The sequence below is a fragment of the Alligator mississippiensis genome, chromosome 3 (assembly GCF_030867095.1).
Source record: "Alligator mississippiensis isolate rAllMis1 chromosome 3, rAllMis1, whole genome shotgun sequence".
NCBI classification, from domain to species: Eukaryota; Metazoa; Chordata; order Crocodylia; family Alligatoridae; genus Alligator; species Alligator mississippiensis.
This window is the reverse complement of record NC_081826.1, coordinates 286541572-286563419: the sequence shown is the minus strand read 5'-3', so window position 1 is coordinate 286563419 and position 21848 is coordinate 286541572. Positions and strand designations below refer to the sequence as shown.

Below are 21848 nucleotides of genomic sequence, written 5' to 3'. Positions count from 1 at the left end.
TAGTTTCCTCCTGTCCCAGGATAATGAGGGCTTGCAAAGTATCCAGAGGCATATGGAGGTACATATAGAGCTGACTAAAGAAATGTTGCTCTGAAGTAAAAGCAACAGCAAAAAGCTGAGCAACTTGTCTTTAATTTAGGAAGACACTGCATGTCTCTACACCAGTGGTCTCCAAGCTTTTTAAGTAGGAGATCACCTTTGGCATTTAAAAGCAACCCAAGATCTACTGTGCACTGCTGCCACACTCTCCCCTCCCCCAACCCAGCAGGTAAGTCTGTGGGAAGGAAGTAGGGGGAAGACTGAGGCAGAGGGAGCAAAAAATATTGGGGGGAGGGGGAGGTTGGGAGGGGCACTTCCCCAGCAGGTAGTCTCACCTGGCCCCACTCAACTTACCCCCACTCCTGCCTCTGTGGCATTGTCCCTGACTGCAGGGCCTCGATCTAGCTCCCACCCCTTCCCTCCACCACAGACTAGCCTGCTGGGCTGGGGCACTCAGCCCCAGCCTCAGCCTCAGATCAACTCCAAGAGGCTCAAAGATCTACTGGTGGATTGAGATCCACTGGTTGGTGATCACTGGTCTACACATTCATTAATGTGCAGTAGTTACTGCATACTAAGTTTAGTACTTGGAGAATATAGTACTAAATTACTGTGCAGTGGTGCTAGTGTACAACTTTTTGGTGATGTTACTGTGGAGTAGCGTATTAGCACTATTTGTGCTGTGCTGTGTTGCTGCACAGTATTAGGCTACTGTGCAGTTAGTATCTTGTGTAGAGACGCCCACTGTGAATGAAATGATAACAAATTATCTGGGTTCTAGTGTATTATAATTAGGTCTAGAAGCCCCAACTAAAACTGACGGTCATTGTGCTAAGAACTGTACACACAGAGAGAGTAAGTCCCATCTCCAGTAATTTTCCAAGTAGTAAAACTATGAGTGGGTAAAAGGAATTATTTTAGTAACTCTATTTCACAAAAGGGAATCACGCCTTGTGCCAAGCTCTTTTGCAGCTATGGCAATAAGAAGTGTCATAAGGAGAGCTCCTGGCTACTGAATAAATCTGATAGTTAATTTAGTACCTAAACGGGGGTTGAGCTCTCTTGAGTCCATGTGCTCAGCCCTTGCTTTACAAACCTCAGTGAGGAACCCTCTGAGCTTAAGAGCTGTGGTGATGATTTTTCCTTTAGGGGGGAATGAATCTACATCATTCTAACCATATACTTGTAGAAGCGGTTAGCAGAGAAGTTCATTCTTCTGGACTGTTTCTATAACTTCTTAGAACTTCCATTTCAAGGAGATGGTATTTTGTGTTGCATTTTGTTAGTGTATTTGTTCTATGACTACAGTATGAGACTTGGAATCAGGCAAGTTCTTGATGCAAGTTCTACTCTTCTTCACTCTTCTTCACTAACACAGATGACAGTCTGATAACTCACTTTGATATCTGCTTTTTATTTTCCGTTTTTACCAGTGGTTTACTAAATAACAAGGACCCTGTCACTAATCTCTAAACACCCTTTTCCCCAACTTTATAAAGAACCTATTTATTAGTTCCTGTCTCACATCTATTGTTGAAGATTTCCACTGATGACATTTCCACTGATGAGATTTCCACTGATGTTCATAAAGCATTCATCTTTGGTGCAAAGTGTCATGAGAGTTCAGAGAAGTAGTTTTGGGGCAGAATGTTCCTTAGAAATTACGAACAAATATATTCTTTCTTTGATGTCTTATGATAGCAGTGACAAGGAAGCTAAATTTCGATTCTTGGGAAATCCAAGAAGGGCTGACAGAAGAAGATAAAAAAAAAAAAAACCTCACTGCCCATATGGTAACAAGAGAGTATATTCTGAATCTGCAAAAGGAGTCTTATAGTTGTTTGGTTTGAATTTGAGTGCTGAACTGGCATTTGGACCTCTGGCTTCAAAAATATGTCAGTTAACATCCCACCCCAGTAGAAATATCCTTTTACAAAAGTCATTGATAAAATTGATAAAATAGCTGTTCTGCATATTAAATCATATATTCTCATCTATCTGTCTTCAAACAACATGAAACTCCTTTCACATTTGCTTTTACCTATCATTGGATGTATCTACAGAAGACGCTTACTGAGCAGTTAACTAATTAGTTGCACAGTAAATGCCTTGGTGTCTACATGTGCATCCCTATTGGGCAAGAGTAAACTAATTTATTTTGCATCAGGTTAGTATTTGTAAATACAAGTACTACCCTGCTGCAGAGTAAAAAACTCCACCGCAGCATATGTGTAGACGCTGCCTGGCTGGCTAGGGTACAAGGGTGCTTCGGTGCAGGGGCTAGCCCATGCCAAAGCTCCCTGATGTCCCAGTCAGCCACTCTGAGCCAAGGAGAAGCAGCCCTGGGCTGGCAGGATGACCCCCTGAACCACTTGCTGAGCTGCTCCACCCCGGCTCCATGTGCTGCGCCTGAATAAACTGAGGAGCCGATTGCTCTGGAGCTAATTGCTCCCAGGTGCTCTGTTTGAATGTGTGCCCAGACGCAATTAACTCTGGAGCAATAAACTCCACAATTTATTCAGGCACCATAATTACATGCAGAGACATGTTTGTTAAGGCAACCAGAGGGAACAAACATCCTGCCATAGAAAACTTGTAACAGAACGTCAGTGAAAGGAAAGGAAAGCAAAAGTCTTCTAGCTTCCCTTCATGGAATTATACCTCGCACAAACATCACAGGATCGGTCCCTCACAACCTGAGGCTAGTGTCATTCTTGGGTGAGCCACTAGGGAAGAGAGCCTCTAGTTCATCCTCTTTCTCCACACTGGCTTTAGAGGCCCCCTTTTATCTCTTATGATCCATTCCCCCCACCACCTGTTGCTGGCTCTGAGTCTCAGTATCCCTTCTCCAGCATCCTTGTTTAATCAGATTCCTAATACTGTAGTTAGGAGGATCCTCAAGCCTCTTTCCCACATGCAAGCCAATTCCCATCTTGAGACATCAGGGAAAGAGTACCTCCCCTCATTAAAGTTTCCTTTCTTTGCAGAAATGAGGAGATCTGCCTGTGGAGAACAACCGCTGCTTGCAGATCTGATGATCCACCCCATAGTTTTGCCCTGTGTTGATCAGAAAATACCATACACTAACATACTGTATTTTCCTAAGGAATATAATAGTTAGACATCATCATAATTTAATGAAAAACAGAACAAGGGGAGAAACTATAAATGACAGCTACTTTGAAAGCCCCAGAGCCAGCAAAGGTCCCATGGATAAGTAGCACAGGAGTCTGGGGCAGTTTTTGCATTTCTTGCCAAACTGTTGTCATGTCTGCTAACCATGTATGGTGGAAGGAAGCAGAGTTTCATTATGTTAATAATTACATTGCCTGCAGGCTTTTTGAAGTCGCATCTCTTCATACAGCCTGCAAACAGATTTTATAGAAATATCATTAAAGCTGTTAACTACAGGGAAAAAGAAAAAAAAATCAAAGGCACAATCAAAGCATGCACTGTATTATCAATAAATGTGAGTGGCTTCATAAACATGTTACAGTCTAAATGTTTTCTGTGAAGATCAGCATAGAAACAGCTGTTTAAAAGAAAAGTGAAATGTAAAACCAAGAACATTTTAATCATTGCATCTCATTATAATGAAGAATAAATCGCTAGAAAAAATGTTTCAAAGTGTGTTGTATATAATTTAAAAAGAGTAATAATCATAAAGGAACCAGGCAGCCTGACACACTATAGTTTCATACAGAAGTAGTGCCCTTCAGGATTGGGATGCCTGTAAAATGACAGTTGTTTATTATTCATATTATGCTATAGCAGATATGTATTAGGGTATTTAGGAAGATCAGATCCTCAGCCTAGAGAAACACATTCAAAATTTGACAGATATAATACAAACAACTCAGGCCTGTGTACAAAATTTGAGCAAGGAGTAGTAATACACATCAAGATCAGAAGACTAAATAAAAAGGTTGGTGAAAAGAAGGAGGACTGTGTTTCAGGAAGCTTGGGGGTCTGGCTAGATAAACACAAAAGTAGCTTCATACTGTCACAAATGAGTGGTTTAAATAGAAGAATCTGATGATTTCTGGACAGTTCTTTCATAACAAAGCAGATTATTACCTACAAAATTCATGCCTCTGAGCTAGTTAGTCTCCATGGCTAGATACAGATATTACACAATGTGCACTTTAAGCATGCAGAAAGCACTTTCCAGCCAGAACTTAAGATGTTCACCGCACGTAAAGCACTTTAAAAATGGCAGATCCCACTCTCAGTTAACCCCAGATGGATGTGTAGTAGCTGTCTGTTAGAGTGCTCCCTCCCCCCAACGCCCTGTCTGCTGGTGGGGGGAAACTCCAGGCCAGGCTGCTTCTCCTGCAGCTGCTGGCTGCCGCTGTCAAGAGGCCTGGGCAGGGGGGAAGGAGCTCCTCTTGCTGCAGGGGTCTGGCCTGGTTCTCCCAAAAATGCTGGCTAGCAAGCTGTGGGAGGATCAGGCACCAATGCAGGGGGGAGGGGCTCTCTTTCCCCCTGATCCTTGCCAGGGGGGCAGACTGGTCTGGCATTCCCCCACACTGGGAACTGAGGCTGGGGAAGGGAGACCCCTTGCTGTGGAGACCCATCCTGCCCCCTCTGGGAGGGTGTGACCCCCCCCCCCCCGAGCCACTGCAAACAGTTGCCAGCTGGCAGGGGGTGGCAGGGCTGGGGGTGCACTATTTGGCAGTCTCCTTGCTGGTGTGCAAGAGCACCCCCCACCTGCTTGCCTTGGCCATTGCAGGCTGGCACCAATTTTCCCCACAACCAAACTGCACATCTGTTCAGTTGAAATGAGGTCTAAATTATAGCACTTGAAATAAAACTCCATAGAGTGCTTTCCTCCAGGGGCTTTCTGAACATCTACACCTAGCCTAAAATGCCATCCTACCCTTCCTCCTGCCTGACTTCAGGTTAATAGGACTAACCACTTCACTGACTAAATTAGAGAGTAAACATTTACCTTGTAGCTGTGAAATATACCCTGAACCACTTGCCTCTTTCCCTCTTTACTGGAAATCAGGTTTATGGTTGGTGTTTCCCCTCTCCCTCCCTCAGTAACCTCTGACCCAGTGGTAGACAACTTATCAAGCCCCTTAGGTCTGATGAGTGGTGTAGGGGCCCAACCTCACATACTTAGATCTGCCTGTGTGCCAGCTTGATTCTACATGCCCACATTTGGCACAATCTGGCATATCAGTCTGTGTTATCCTGCCTGTGGGGCTCCCTGCCACAGAGGATTAATTAATGCTGCCAGTGTTACCTGCTGCAAAATTTACAGACTCATGGCGAGACTCACATGCCAAATGACATGCCTCTGCAGGCTAGGTCTGGTCTATGGGCCAGAGGTTTCATAGTTTCTAGGGTCAGAAGGGACCTGAGCAGGTCATCAAGTCCAACCCCCTGCCATGGGCAGGAAAGGATGCTGGGGTCAAATGACCCTGGCTAGGTGATTATCTATCTTCTTTTTGAAGACCCCCCCAGGGTAGGAGCGAGCAGCACTTTCCTTGGAAGTTGGTTCCAGATCCTAGCCGCCCTGACTGTGAAATAGTGCCTCCTGATGTCTAGGTTGAGTACCAATGCTGTAACCCACAGGAAAGGGTTTGACCTTGGTTAAATTAATGTGTTTTTTTAAATTGTATTTACAACAGTCTTCTCTATGACTGAGCTGGTTTGAACTACAACTGAGCTCTTTGTCATTCTGGACTATCTTCTGGAAGTTACCTATAAGCTGCTTTCCTTGAGTTTGATCCTGAGTTTGCTGAAACCAACATTAAAGCTTCAGCAAAACTCTGAAGCACATTCTCTAACCTCAAAACTCTGCTTAAATCCCACTGCCGTTGAAGTGCATGAGTGCTTGGCTGATCAGGATGAACTTAAACCACATGCCTAACTACTTCAGTGAACTGGGGACCAGTTAACTCCAGCAGTGCTACATGGGCACAATGAGAGACAGTGGAACCCATCTAGGGGAAATAAAAACTGTTACACAAACAGGTACAATCAACACTGAAAAAAATCAGATCAGAATCAAGCCTAAAGCTTAAACCATGGCCAGATTTTTTCTCACTTAACTTCATATTTTATTAAACTGCAGCAACTCCACTGAAATCAGCACGGTTAAATCAGTGCAAAACAGGATATGTGAGAGTACAGTCCAATTCCTTGTAACTAGTCACTTTAACTTTTATTTGTGAAAGAGCATGTCAGACAGAGAAATTCTCCAGGGTGAGAATTCCCCATGCAACACAAAGCATGTTTTGGTTGTGTAATTAGCAGCAATTAAGTATAAAATGGACTTTATAGGTTAGGAGCAGCCCATTAAGAAACCCCACCACACACATCCTTTGCTTTGTTTCGCCTTTTGATATTTTTGATGAGGCCATTGCTAGCTTTGAAACCACTGGCTTTGACAGAAGGTGTGGTGTGATCTGTTGATTCAATGGATCTCATAGCAGTTCAAAAGTGTATCCCATGCTTTTCTTTTTCTTTAAATAACTTTTAGGGGGGAAATACAACCTTAATGCTAATTTTCTTTAGACTAATATTTGACAGAAGGGATCAACAGAGATTATCAAAGACTTTTCTGCATGCTGAAATACTAAGAAGTTAAGCACATATTAGAGTGCCTGTCAGAAAATGAAATATAATGAAATGGAAAGCTGGAGGAAAAAAAATGTTTTAAATGTATTGATTCCACATCTGAATGTTAATATTAAATGCCATTTAAAGTCCATTTATATTTTTGTGGATGATATATCACTGGCAGTTTTTCATTGATTTCTAACTGCATTTAGCATATTGTAGGAAAAGCCAGTATTAGCAGAGGAAAGGGTCACTTGTTCTTTCCCTGTCGCTTGCCACAAAACGGTTACAGTTTTACAAAAGAGAGCTGTTGCTGTAAAACTGCTTTCTAATGTGCATTTAGCCATATGAAAAGCTTCTTACAGGAAATGTAATGCTGTTATCTGCCAGTTGCACAATAACTGGTGAGTTTGTCTTACATCACAGCATCTTGTATATGTAGACTATGAATGCATCACTACATATTTAGAGAGGGGGGAAAAGTCAGAAGTTCCTGCAAAAGTAGTTTGGATGCTATTAATCACACTGGTATTCTGTGTTTAGATTATTTTCAGGATTGGTTTTCCACTTGTCCTCTGACTTTTTTCCCCCACTTGTATTCTTTTTACACATATTCCCTATTCCTTGGGTTTTAGGAGAAGGGGCAGATGAAATGCAGAGAGAGATTTTAAACCATTACTGAGGTTAATTCTTGGCATGTGGAGGGTGGGTATAGAATGACCAATAGGAAAATGTGTTTGTTTTTTTTTTCCATTACGTATGTGATGAAAATATGTGCAGGTTTGTTCTGAGTCAACTCCTGACCACAAAACACACAAACAAAAAACCCTTTCTGCTTTTCCCTTCACTCTGACTGTTTTGAAATCACGTTCTTACACTGAACATGGGGAATAGGTCAACTTCCCATACGTTCCATATTCCTCTAAATTTGTCTTGAAAATAAACCCCTGACAAATTAAAATATTTTCAAAACTAATTGAACTATTTCAAGTTTTGTCCAATGATGGGAGTCTTTAATATGAGTATTTTTATTGTCATTTTTGTTCTTCTTTAATAAGCATTTATTATTATGGGTTTCCTGTAGCACTTTATACACTTACTATACTTTATACATTGCTTTATGCTTGTCCTTTCACACCAACTGATGGAGAGACCTCTGTTATGTTTGTCCAAGACATTCACAAATAAATTATTGCAGCAACTATTGTGGGAAAGAGTGCTGCCAGACTGGCAGGAACACAATATACAGTCAATAGAAAGTAATACATGTGTTGGCATTAGCAGATTCAACAGAAAGTAACTTTAATGCCACCTGGGATGGCATCTATCATGCTCCAAGTTAACTCTCGATGGGATCTGGCACAAACGTTTAATAAAGTTTTGGAAACTTTAGATTGACACATGCAGATCCAACACATTATACTCTCTATATATCTTGTTTAGTAAGTCTATAAGACCAATGTGGTTCAGACTAATGTAGCTAACTCCCTCAGTCTTTTCCTGCTGCGCCCATAGAAGGCTACAGCTCCGATAACAGTGTATAAATATGATAATATTATTTTGGGACAGAAAAATATATTAGTTATATATTTAATGTCTTGCAACATAAAGTCATTATCTGTGATTAGGGATCTACTTAAAACACATGGAGGCAAAATAAAAATTGTAGGCTGCTTGTGGCATCCAGTGCCATTTTTGCAGTCTTTTTTAAGTGAGCACCCCTCCCCTCTCACTGATTGGCTGAGGGGCTGCAGCAGCCCCAGGCTTCACCACTGATTGGCTGAGAGTGTGGCCCTTCCTCTCTCCACTGATTGGTGGAGACGGCTGCCCTTCATGAAGCTCTGCCCCTCGCTGCTGATTGGTGGAGAGAGGTGGGACCACACAAAAGGCAGCCAGCCCTCTCAGCCAGTCAGCAGCAGAAGGAAGAGGGGGCAGCCGCCATCTTGGCTGCTCCCTTTCATGCTAGAAGCTCTATCTCCCTCCCTCCCTCCTCCTGGTGGGCTGCAAGGCCAGGCTGCAGCAGCTGCTCCCGCTGAGGAGCCAGCATTTTATTTGTATTAAGTTTCCCCCTCCCCGGCAATGCTGCGTAAATTTGCGGCAAATGCCAGTTTTTGCAGTGATAACAGAAACCACGTTTTTTCATGGTTTCCGCGAAAATCGCAAATTGAGTAGATCCCACTCAATCTATCTATGTATCCATGATCAAGTCCCCCACCTGAAATATTTGGCCCACATTTCATGCCACCTTAAACAACGTGAATTCGCTCTGTCAGAGCCAGAGAAATGTCCATTTCCAAACGATCAGTCTGTGAAGGCGTAGTCCTATATTTAACTGTTCAAAACTATAAATGCAGATTCATAAGCTGCCTTGCATTGGTTTTCCTAGTATTTTTTCAGTGCAAGTACAATATATTTATTGTGGTGGTGGCTGATTTAGATTTTGTTGATGTTTTTCTAAACCATTTATTTTTTATCCGAAGTAATAGGAGAAAGCACAAGAAATATATCAAAGGTTAAATAAATAATACACACAGCTACATGTGGGCAAATAATGCAGGTAGGAAATAACTCGGGGGGTTAAAAGCCTTAGAAATAAGAAGCTAAGCCAGCATGAGGTTCAGTAAATCAATTTGTAAACAAATAGCATGTAAGCGAGGCTATGGAGAGCTGGAGGAGATGCTTAAAAGGTTTGGCGAAGCGAGGCTGTATTTTCCTGGAAAGAAGGATTTTGTGTTGGTACCTCAGGCCAGGCACAGACATTACACTTCTACTGGTATAAGTAATCGGAAACCAGTCTATACCTCTGAGGCTAGAGATAAGCCACATAAGCCAGTTTAGCTCATCAGAAACTGGTTTAAACCTGTAACAAAACAGATGTTCGGTTCACATAAACCAGTTTGAAAATGGCTGAAACCAGTTTGAGTTAAACCTGGTTGAATGTAGTATCAATGTTAACTGATCTGGATGAAAGTGCTTTATGCAATGTCTGTCCCAGACCCCTTGCTGGTTTAAGGTAAACCAGATACCCCCAGCATCTCTGGGCTGGGTGGGGCTGTCTGCTCCACAGCAGAGTGAGTTAAAGTGATTTAACTTAGCCAGGTTAGAGTAACCTGCAAAGATTAAATCAATTCAGGCTCAGGCTTTTTGAATGTCTGTCCCTAGCCTAAGAGACATTCAACACATATAGATGGATTTAAAAAATGGCAGAACCTGGTCTAAGATCCCCCCCACAACAACGGATAAATGTGTGGTCTATCTGCTAGCAATCTAATCTACGCTGCTTCCAGGAAACTGTATCTTAGATCAATTCCACCTTGGGCTTTTTCAATGTTTCCAGCCTGAGACTGTAGATCTTTGTCATTTGTTGTTTTATAAATTGGTCTTTTAAGGCCTCTGCATTTCTCAAATGCATCCTGGAATCATCAGATTTAGACTGATATCTGTAAATTACCTTTTTCTTCTAAGCAGGTTCAATGATGGGCCATATTTTACCAAGATGCTTTTTTTCTGTAATTAGCAAGATCCAGTGTTGTAAATACATTTTCTGTAAATAACCTGATCCAGTGTTGTATTTATCATGGTGCTGCACCCCTAACTCCTTTTTTAGCTTCCTCAGGGGCAACTTTTGTTAGGTTTCAGGCCTTAGCCACCATCTTTTTTGTGGCTGAAACTCACATTCCTCTCCCTCCAAACCAGGGTTTTATGCTGTCGTCCCTTTGCAGCTTACTGGGACCACTCCAGTAGGTTTGCACCTACAGATCTGCTCTCTCTCATGGACAATGACAGTTACTCCATGACCAGCCATCTCTCAGAAGGCAGGATGCTTTTTATTTAGGACAAAAGCATGACAGAAAACAGATCTTAAAACAATAAATAGCTCCCCTGCCTGCTAAGCTTCCCAGCATTTACCTGTCATCCACATAAGTGCCTGCAGGTCCTTTCTCAAGTTTGTCAGTTTGTTCTCCAGCGTGAATGTCTATTCCTCTCATCAAGTTTCTCTTGGGTTTTTTGTTTGTCAGGTACCATGAACCAGAACAAACTAGTATATGCTATTCTCCCCAGGGTATGAAGCTCATTACTCGCATTAAACATTTAAATTAATTACCCCTCAAAGATTTCCGTGTCAAGAAGAATCCACCCATTCAGCCACAAACGCATACATGTAACACATAGGACCCTGCTGGAACCATCTTTTTGAGTATTCCTTATGTTCATAGTGTGGCATCTATCATAGCATCTCTCTGCAGCATCTGCTTTATGGTTTTGCCATTCAAGTCTTTTGTGCACTCTCTTTCTGGGAACTGAACTTCACTTCAACAGCAAAAACATTTAGCTCCAATTTAGTGTTATAGACTACAAAAAAGGTACTTCTTTAGGGGGATATTTTGGGCCAGGCTGTTGCCAGAGGCACAGCAAAAAGCAGAACAAAAATATTAAGGAATTCAGCTGCCAATAAATGACCACTTTTATTCAGGCAATTTCTTTTTATGCAGTGCAAGTTCCAGGGCCAGTAGAAAACCTGCGGGCTGTATCTACCTCACCTACCTCAATTCTTCTTTCCTGGGACCCCCCTGCCTATGCAAATGGTCCAATCCAAGGATACAGACTGTTCTGCACAGAGACTGCCACTGGAAAAGAACAGGTGAGCACCTGAAAGGAGGTCTATTGCTTGGTTAATTGTGAGGGCAAGGTTTTTTTTGGGAAGACATATGTAAAAGTCAGAGAGGAAGGAGCACAAATTGTCAATCTACGTGACCATGGATCTCTACTGAACAATTTTAAACCTCTCAATCGTGAACATTTCTGTTCATTTTAATGACATAATAGACAGAAGTGGTTACTCTTCACCATAAGTGCTGGGGAAGTGTTGAGTGAAATACAGTGAGAGCAGGAATAATAATATAAATGAGACCTGTGCTCAAGCCTTTAGAGCTCGTTCAAGGTCTAAACGGTGACAACTCACATTGCTGTGTCAGCTGGATAGTATATCAACCTATTTTGCATTGTATGTAAAATACAAAATGTCTTATTCTTCTTTCACTTACATTGAGATGAAACAGGAGTGCCCAGAATTACAGTTGATATAAATGGAGGAAGTCGTGCCATGAATATTTAAGCCAGCATAAAATGGGTGCGTGTAGTACAATAGCAACTAAGTAGGGTGCCCGGGGCAAGCCTGCAACGCCAGCCTGCCCTCATCCTGTGCACAGATCCAGGGATGCACATGCCACCCCATGCTTTCCTGGTAGTGCACACAGCGGTGGGAGCTGCCATGCCCACGCCCCCCCAAATAAGGTGCTTGTGGCTCCGTCCCATGCCTTGCTCTGGCTGGGCAGCTCCTGTTGGTGCCCCTTCACTTTGGTGCCCAGGGTGGTTGCCCTGCTTGCTACTCCTCCCAGCCCCCCTCCCCACCCTTGCTATGGGTGCAGGGTAGAGGAGATAGAAGCCTCTAACCCGTGATCCACACAATCAAGATGCGCATGTACATGATAGGAGCTGTAATTGTGAGAGCAAGTATTGTGCTTTATTGCTGGTGCAGGAGGCGCCTGAAACTGGGCTTCCCCTGCATTGACAAAAAGCACAGTCCTGCAGCTGGAAGCCTCTCAACTGATCATGGCTTCCACCGTCCTCCAGCCCCAGGGGTTTCACCCCCGCCCCTCCTGAGTCAGCCATGCCCCCAACTGCTGGGAACCAGCTGGTCCTGGCACCCAGCATCCGCAGCTGTGGGTCTCTGGGTCCCTGTGCTGCCAGGACGCTGCCAGGACTCACAGTTGGCAGCTTCTGAGGCTGAGAGTCCTCTAGGTTGCAGGGCTCCCAGCCCCGGCTAGGCATAGTGCAACCCTGCTGCTGGGAGCCTCATCACCTGACAGAGCTCAGTTGCAGGGGAAACCCTGCTACATGTGGAATTTAAAGCTGGATAGCAACCAGCTGTAAAGTCAGTACGCACTTACAAGGTCTAGCTTTATAGCTGGTTGGAGCTTTTTATCATGTGATAAGTACTTAGCACTTGTAGCTGGTCTCAAGGTAATTGCACAATTAACCCGTTATTTGTGCAATACCTGTTACATGTAGAGGATGCTTTAGGTGCATGCTAAAATCTTGAAGATGTCTCTCTCTATAAAGGTCCTTCAGAATGCAAACTCCTGTTTGTACAGAACTGTCCTTGGCATTAATGAGAGCTCTCCCCGTGCAATGGGAAATAGAGTATCATCTGATTTATTTCCATGCTACCCCTTTTCTCCTTTCCCTTAAGGCCAAGTCTATTCTGGGAGTATAACATAAATCAAACCTAGCTATGGTGTGTATGCCTCACACATGAGATATAAGAAAAGGGTATTTGATTATTATTAGATTTAGTATTATAGATATTCAAAAGCTATTCAGATATTATTGAAATGTATACATGAAGATCATGGTCCATGTACCAACAATGCTACTCTGTATCAAAGACAAAACCAAACTGTTCAGATTGTTTACAGGGTCAGATATCAGTGAAAAGTTAGGATGCCATCTGAATAGGTCACTTGAAGATGCTGGTTGGATGAGGTGTGACTTGAATAGGATTTTAGAAGTGGATAGGACAGGCAGTAAAATAGTGACCTCTTTGTCTCTAAGTGAAACCAGATTACTGATTACCAACTTTTAGTAGTGACTGACATTTAAAAAACTGGGGCAGATTTATCTGTATTCTAACAAGAACATTGTCTTCTCTGCCCACCCCTCCCCAATCAATTTTCTATGCTATTTTCTTTTTTTTCCTTCTGATTTTTCTCCTAGATTTCCTTTTTGACTCTGTGCCCTTATAGTCATCGTCTTCTTTTCTTCCTTTCCCTATTGTTTTTTTTGGGAGGGTGATAGTTAGTGCTTTAACCAAAGAAACTTTCTACTGTTTCAGATACTAGTTAAACCACACTTCTAAGCACTGAAGGCAGTTGTATCCTGAAGATAATGTGAGGATTTAATATCATGAGGTCTATTGAGAACTGAGCTGTAACAAGTAATTCTGTGTTACAAATTATGTTTTTATACCAACTTAAATAATGATTTAGCTCTCTTTCTTAGAAAGTTAAAAGTTGTCCTCTTATCTTTTCATTTCCCCAGCATCACTACCATACTCACTTTAATGTTGCCACTTAGTAACAGTTTATCATTTTTATTTCCCCAGAATATAGAGGTTGATGGACTATCTTACAAGCTGGAAGGGCTGAAGAAATTCACAGAGTACACCCTACGATTCCTGGCTTATAATCGTTATGGTCCTGGGGTATCCAGTGAAGATATTACAGTCATGACACTATCTGATGGTGAGTTACAGCTGGAGATGCCAAGCTAGACATAAGGGAGAGGAAAATGTGTGTTTTGTTAATTGCCTCAGTAGATTTTTAGTGAACCTTTCTCTTGGGACCCTTGCAACTTCTCATGTTCCTCTACACATCTACACCTGTCAAATGAACAATAGGCAGGGAGGATAAATAAGTGTTACCAACCAAAAGGTGGAAAAGAAAGAGAGAGGATATTCAGGTTTTCTTCAGAGATAGACTTAATAGATTCAATGTTTATGTATGATGAAGCTTGACAGGATTTTTAAGATTGTTATCTTCTGTAATTTTGTATGCTGTATTCATTATTTCTTATTTGGTATCCAGTTGTTCTATATTATTGGTATTTTTTATGTCTACCATCTCTTCCTTTGGTTGAAGTTAGATGCAGATTTATCTTGTACAGTTTTTAACATAGAGTATATAATTTTGTTGGGTAATCTAAAGAAATGCTTTTCTAAATTTTCCTCAACCTTGCTGTTGTAATTCCCCCTTTCACAGTGGCTACATAATCATTCTTCCCCAGATGTATACAGTAGTTTCTCACTGTGTGCTCAAGATATTAAATAGAAGTTTACTGTAAGTTTAGAAATATCTAGGGCCTGATATTGGGTGCATGCTTGCTATTCAAATGCATGGTTCCTATTAAAGCCAGTGAGTCTGAGTCACATGCCTGTGTAACTCAGAAGAACTCCATTAATGCCACTTTTGTTAGGGGGATGGCAAAACTGCTTAGAAGAGGGGGTGTGTACAAGGTGTGTACAAAGCCCAAGATCTGGGTTGTAGTGATAGCATCTTAATGACTTGACTGGATAGGTTTTCCACTGACAGGTTGCTGTTTTCAGAAGAAAACAAACCCTGAAAATGAAAGGGATGTTACTGCTTCTGGGGGACGGGGGAAGGCATAATAAAATGAAGAAGAAATGAGAAATTGAGAACAAAGAGATGGATCCTTAAGTAGTGGAAATTAATATTGTACCAATGGTACTGAAGTGACATGAAGCTACTTTAGCTGAGAATGAGCCTAGGAAAAAAAAGAGGGATAAGAAAGTCAAAGTTTCATTTACATTCTAGGGCTACTTATAGCTGTGGGTGTGGGCGGATGAACAACACATTACCATTGGGCAAAAGTGAACAAGACATTAACTGCCTATGGAGCATATAAGCTGCTCCCTGATTACTGCCCCTATGCAGACAAGGTTCCTTGGGTGAATCTGATATCTTTTATTAGACCAACCCAGATAGTTGGAAAATAATTATTAAGCAAGTTTTCGGGTTCAAAAACCCTACGTCAGGCTAAGGACGTTTCAGCAGTTGGTGTGTGCTCTTCCTGGATGGAATGAAAAGTGAAGCCAGGGGCTGGGCTGGTATACATACAAGACAGGTAGTCAGTGAAAATGTAGATTGAGGAGTCAATGGGTGAAAAACAGGCGGCGGGGGGGGGAGAGAGAGAGAGAGAAAGGGGATGAAAGTGGAGAGATACCTGGGGAGTCAGATGTCAGGCAGGTTATAATGTGTCATAAATCCAATGTCTATGTTTAGTCCATGATTTTTAGTATCCAGGAGGTTGATGAAGTGGAGTACATAGGCTCATCTCTGGGAAGTGTTTTGTATGTTTCCTTTGAGGATCAGGACTGAGAGACTGGAGAGAGAGTGGTTTTCTTGTGAGAAATGTGCCTGCACCGGTAATTGGGTATTTCTGTCTTTGATGGATTTCCGGTGTGCGTTCATTCTGGTGCACAGTTGTTGTTTGGTCTCTCCTACATATTTTCCATCAGGGCATTTGGTGCATTGGATGAGATGTATTACATTTCTGGAGGTGCAGCTGTAAGATCCTGGGATGCTGATGGCTCTGTTGTGGGGTGTAGCAATTGTGGGGGTGGTGGAGATGTGGGGGCAGGTTTTGCATTTCTTGTCCTGGCACGGTCTGGATCCTTTTGGTGTGTTCTGGGCTTGAGGAAGTTTGCTTCTGGTGATGAGGTTGGTGAGGTTCGGTGCTTGTTTGAAGGCTAGGATGGGTGGCTCTGGGAAGATCTTTTTAAGAATAAGGTCTCTGTCTAGTATGGTTTGCAATTGTTTGAGGATTTTCCGTACAGGGGAGGGGTGATATCAGATTCACCCAAGGAACCTTGCCTGCCTATGTCCTTAGACCAACACGGCTACAACCTACACTCCTGCCCCTATGCATGCATTTATCTTGTGGTAAATGAATAGCTCTGCTGTGGCATCTTGATCCTCAGGGTTACGGTTCCTTTTCCAATTTTTGGGCAATGTCCAGTGGTAAACCCTAAATTTGATCAATTGGATTCTTACCTCAGTCTGTTCGGTTGTATTTACAAATCTTTCTCCTATATGCACATTAAGAGAAGGGAAAGAAAATGTCTTTTGCCATTCTGCTGTGATTACTGGATAAGCTTGAGAGTCTGTACACTCAACATTATGACATTTCTCTGTCTCTTGCTAACTTGGTAACCTTTGAATGCAGTATCTGGCCAATGCCAAAATTTCAGCGTAAATACTGTAGGCATCAAGAGCTACAACCCTATTGATATAGGCGGAAAAAGGGGAATCAGAAAACCAAGAGGGCATTTATTTGGCACAGCCTTAGCTTTAAGTTTTTCTGCAGTTATCTATAAATGAGACAGCTGGTTGATGGCACCCATTTACACCTTCCAGAGTAACATTCCTATCTCATCTCTGCCTGTCTTTCAATAGAGGTTAACATGCTGACACCCTGCATAATCTCCATCTCCCAGATAAATGAAAATGTGGGGGGATGAAGGAAGAGATGCATGCACACAGCCTTTGGTATGTTGGGGAAAAATGAAGGAGTCTGGCCTGAGGGAAAATGAAGCACACAAAGCCCATTGCATAGGAGGTGAACGAGGACTTTGATGGGGAGAGAGGACCAAGGGAAGACGTACAGAACCATAGTGATACAACTAGGAGAACTGGAGTGAATGCAATGCACAGGGACTGCTTTTCAAGGGGAATGAAACAGAAGCCATGGAACGTCCCTTTGGTGGAATGGAGACACACAGGGCATGCCTGCAATGTGATAGCAGTGTGTCCCAAGCAGGATGGCCCCAAGCACAGCCAACCCACCTGCCCCTGCCTGCAGGCTCCAAACTTGGAAATGCACCAGTGTAGATTCTCTAAGATAAATCCTCTCTAGGCACTTCTGGGCCTTTCAGTAAGCTTGCAAGCAATCTTGGGGGATGGCCCAGAATTGACAAACCAGATTTGGAGGGTGCACATGGAGCCCTTCTAGCTGGAGCGTACTGCCATCATATGCCCAGAAGAGTTGTCAGCCTGGGAGCAATGTTGGCAGAGTTGCAGGCATCAAGAGAAGATGGGGCATGTGAGTATGGCACAGAAGGGGGATTTGAGTTGGAGCAGAAGAAATGCAAGAAGGCCCAGCGTGCAATGTGAGCTCAGCCAAGAGAAGCTGTGTCTGAAGTGCTCAACTCCCTAGTGTTATAAGCTGTAGGGTTTTTGACTTTCATTTCAGTATCCTTTATAAGATCCATTTTTGATATCCACATCTATTTTGGCACTCTGGCTTTCTATTATTTTATATTTGATATCTCTGAAATATTTTTTCAAGTACTACTTATGCCTATCCATCTAATTCAGTTATCACTTGTAATACAGATTGGATCTTGGCAGAATAAATTACTTCACACTTATAATTATAAAAACAAAAGGAAAACAAGTGAAAATGAATATTTTGCATAATTTATGTAGATTTAATTCATATTGTGAAGTGTAGAACTGTGGCCCTGTACTCCACTTTGGTTTGAAATGTCATCATAAGTGAGAAAGGGAGAGATTACTATTCATGAGTCTGAAAATTATCCTCTGCAAGTGTTTTTAGAAAGCTTCACCTCTCTGGGAGCAAAAAAAATGTCACTAAGGAGAAAGCTTTTGTGACACTATTCCAAAAAATAGCAGAGGACTACAAATAGGGTATTTCTGCTTCAGGAATGCTAGAGAAGCAGCATTCATTTTCTCTATTTTGGAGTGATATGCTGATCTGAAATGACACCAGCCTTACTTTCTTTACCAGGATGCACATGTAAAAGTGTACAGATTTGCTTCATTTGGTCTTTCTCTGTTCCTAGCAGGTTCCATATTTGAAAGCCAGCAAGTAACCTGAATTTGTTTTTCCCCCCTCAAGAATGAGATACCTATTAATGGGATAGGCATCTCTCAGAAATGAGTAGGTACAGTAAAATCCTCATCAGTTCAGGCAGTTGGACTAGATGGCCCTAACCTTTCAGGCCTAGGTAAGTGGCTGGCTCATTGGAACAGAGTAGCCAAGTAGTAGAAATATATAACATACTGCAAATGGTCATGAACCAAAACAAATTCAGGCCTCCAAGAATTCAACATGGTAGTCTTAGTCCTGTATTCCTCTTATACAGCTAATTGACTTTTTAATCTCCAGTGAACGCTTGAAAAATAGCCAGGGAACAATTGTACATCTGTCCATTTCTGAACACGATGAAATTTTCTTCTGCATTCAACTCCAATGTAAATTATGCCAGTGTAAGTGTATGCCTGTTCATGCTCATCTAGGAGTAAAATTACCAGTTTGTATAAGAAGGTGTAAATTGTCACGGCTCTTACCTGGAACTTCAAAGCACTGTTCGTTTCTGACTTTGGGCTTTCCAGGAGCCATGTCAGCTTCTAGTATAACTTAGAGTTGAGTAGGGACCGTTTAAATTATTCTAGCTACTTTTCAGTTGCTTTGCACTGACAGGGTAGCCAAAATCGTTATTATGTGTAGGATCATACAGTGACCTAAGCTCACACATGTGCACAAACTGAACCCCATGAAGAAGGGAGGTAAGGGGATTCAAAAGTAGAAGCTTAAAGCAACCCAGGTGAAGTATTTAATACCAGTATTCATTACAGGTTGTGTTATGTTAGCCTGTAGAGACTACAGCCATGATGAAAGCCCCCATGCCAGGAACCATCCAAACACACAACAATGGCCAATTGTTACCCCATAAATTTACTGTTGTAAATAAACAACAAAACAGAGGAAGGAAGTTTTCTTATCCCCATTTCACAGAAGGATGGCTGAGGCAAAGAGAAATTAAATGAAAAGCCAAGAGTAGAGCCAGATACTGGACACAGGTCTCCCAAATCCTTGACTGGTGCCTTAATCACAAGACAAGCCTTCCTCTTTAAAACTTAATATCTGACCAAAAAGAAGAAAAGAAAAGAAATAAAGCAACCACCTTCTTCAAAGGGCTTCTTTTAAAAAACAACAAAATTAAAATGATGAAAAAGCCTTGATGAAGGTGTTCTACCTGGTTTTCTTTGTTGCCATGAATATTATTTTATCTTCTCTTCTTCAGATCCTCTCCTCCCTTGAGGATGTGCGTGTATGCTACTTTTCAGTGAATCCATCAGTTCACAGTACGTGAGACAGTACGTGGTTTCATGAAGAAGCCTATCCTATTATCTCCCTGCAGGTCTGTAGGAAGGAATTATCTGTGAAGCTCTGGGATCTAACCTACAGTCTAAGAAATATACTCTAATCGCAGGGATTTACTATAGCTTCTTCAGTTCCAGGAACTACAGGACCACAGATTTATAGACCTTACCAGATCAAGGAAAATGCTATATCTTTCATGTTTAGTTTTCTGTTTAAAATATAGTCTAGTTAATATTTTGTCAGGCTGCATGCCATTTCAGAAATGCTTTGAGCTAATTAATTTATCAGGATGCATTTAATCCCAGAAATTGGCAGATGGTCTTATTTCATGCTTCCTGATAATTTGATTTAAAACAATTTATATCCATAATTATAATATGGTTCCCTCCCCTCCCCCCCCCAAAAAAAAAATTAAAAAAATTAAGAAGCAAGACTCAAATTGACAAATCAGGAGACAATGCATATAAGTTATTCAAACATCAATAGCTCATTCTATAACTATCAATTTAAGTGTTTATCGGGGAACGAGAAAATAGGAAATGCAGGCTTTAAAGTATTTAAACCATAAATTGAAGGTCTAATTTACAAGCATTGATTTGCCCCACAGAAGCACTCCATACGAAGTGTCTTGTTTTAGGAACCTTTGCAGAGATGCTCTGAAGTTCTGCTGAAACATACTCTGGCATTCAGGCTATTTAGGTATAATGAGTCTTCTGCAAGGAATATTATATAGTTCATATTTAGTACGATATGTACACTCCCTCAGTTCTAGAACTGCTTTCTTTGCCTGATGCACATGGGACTTTGATATAAGCAATCCACATCCCAAGTGGGCCCTGGATTACTTACATTGAAGGCTTTGGTGTGAATCAGGTAAAGCAATCTTGAAAAGTGTAGACAGACCGTTCTGTCCTGCAAAGTAACTCTGTGACAGTGGCAGTGAAACCTCCTCTGTCATCTTTCAGAGGTTTCATTTCCGGCACACTCCCATTGCTCATGCTTTTTGAATGCTGTTCCTGGGAATAGTCCTAAATCATTGGGTGCAATGTACAAACAGCATTGTGAGCAGGCATAAGAACCCAGGACTCTCTGCTCCTCAAGGCAATAGCCTTAGACGAGTCGTGTTCCCTCTTGTTGGCTCTTCTTCTGGTCCCATGATCCTTTCATGTTTGGCTGACAAACGCTATGGGTGGAAGGTGCTCTAGTTTTGGTAGACTGAGGACTTCGCTGTGAAGTGGGAGTTAAGTTTGAGGGAGGGCCTGAACCCAGGTCTTCCACTTTCTGTCCAAATACCTTAATTTTTTCCCCTCCAAACAGTCCTTAGTTGTGATTTTTCTCCAGTTTAGGAATTAGAGACTTAAACACATCCCAGATGGGTCAGAACAGAACATAATGGAGGCAGTCACGTCAGTGGAGCACTTAGTATATTCAGATAGCCAACATGGAGATGTGTAAGGAGTATAGTTGTTCAGGGGTCTAGGAAACTGGTGCTGGTGGTGAAATAAGATAAATGTAGAGCAATTTAAATAGGTAAAAGCCATGTAAATATATCTTGGAAATGGAGTAGGACTTGGACCCTAGAGAGTAATGGAATAAAGGATAATTGAGCATGAAGAAACGATGACTAATAAGCAACAACAAATTATGTTTAATCAATTTACTTGTTTTGTTTGCTCAAAGTACCAAACCAGTAGATAGAGAAAATAAAATACTGGAAATGGTAAATGTTCTAGGTTGTAGGAAAACTTTTGATATGGTGATCCTGATTTTTTTCACCTGATATATTAAATGAAATGGTCTTGGCTATTAGTACTGTTTTATCAAATGAAGTAAACAAAGGATAAAGATGGCATGTGGTATATCAATGGAGGTAATCCAGAGTTTTGTACTGAGTCTGATCTGGATTTATTTATTCTCAACCAGGGTGCCATGGGGTGCCAAGCAGTATTAGGTTTGCAAACATGATTCACAAGATAAACCCAGAGATTTCAAACAAGAATCCATAGCGTTAAAAACTTCTCATCGGTTGTGATCTTTCTGAGTTCTTTGTAACAGGAAAAATGCTCTATTATTTTTCCATAGTCAAAAGATGAGTGAAGACTAACAGATGGCATTTTCTGAGGGGTGCCTTGATTCTAAAAAGTTTGAGAACCACTGATTTTACTTGTTGAATGAAAATCAGGGAGCAAGAGGTAAATAGTGCATTAGTTACATTTGCAAATGAAACTAAATTGTGAGGTGAGGACAGAGAAATAATAAAGAGGGAGGAAAAGAAATTGTGCAACCTGAAATGCTGGTGAATGCCTTTGAGAAAAGACTAATTTTCAATGCAGACAATCTGTAACAGTAGTCACAGAAAACAGGAATGCCCCAAACGACCTAAGTTGATAATTGCAAACAAATTATGTATGGGTTTGAGGTTTAAGTTGTCAGTTAAAAAGTATTTAGGTATGATTTACATGTGCTGT

The 21848-nt window shown here is 41.6% G+C and overlaps 1 protein-coding gene across 2 annotated transcripts in view; it reads left to right on the top strand.

The window, feature by feature from the left end:
* DCC (DCC netrin 1 receptor) overlaps positions 1-21848 on the top strand; it is a 1021998-nt gene that overhangs the window by 702312 nt on the left and 297838 nt on the right. For both annotated transcript variants that reach the window (XM_019495847.2, XM_059725279.1), the window contains exons 10-11: positions 11106-11254; positions 13778-13916. In XM_019495847.2, coding sequence (XP_019351392.1) covers positions 11106-11254; positions 13778-13916 — 288 coding nt within the window. The remainder of the gene's footprint in view (positions 1-11105; positions 11255-13777; positions 13917-21848) is intronic.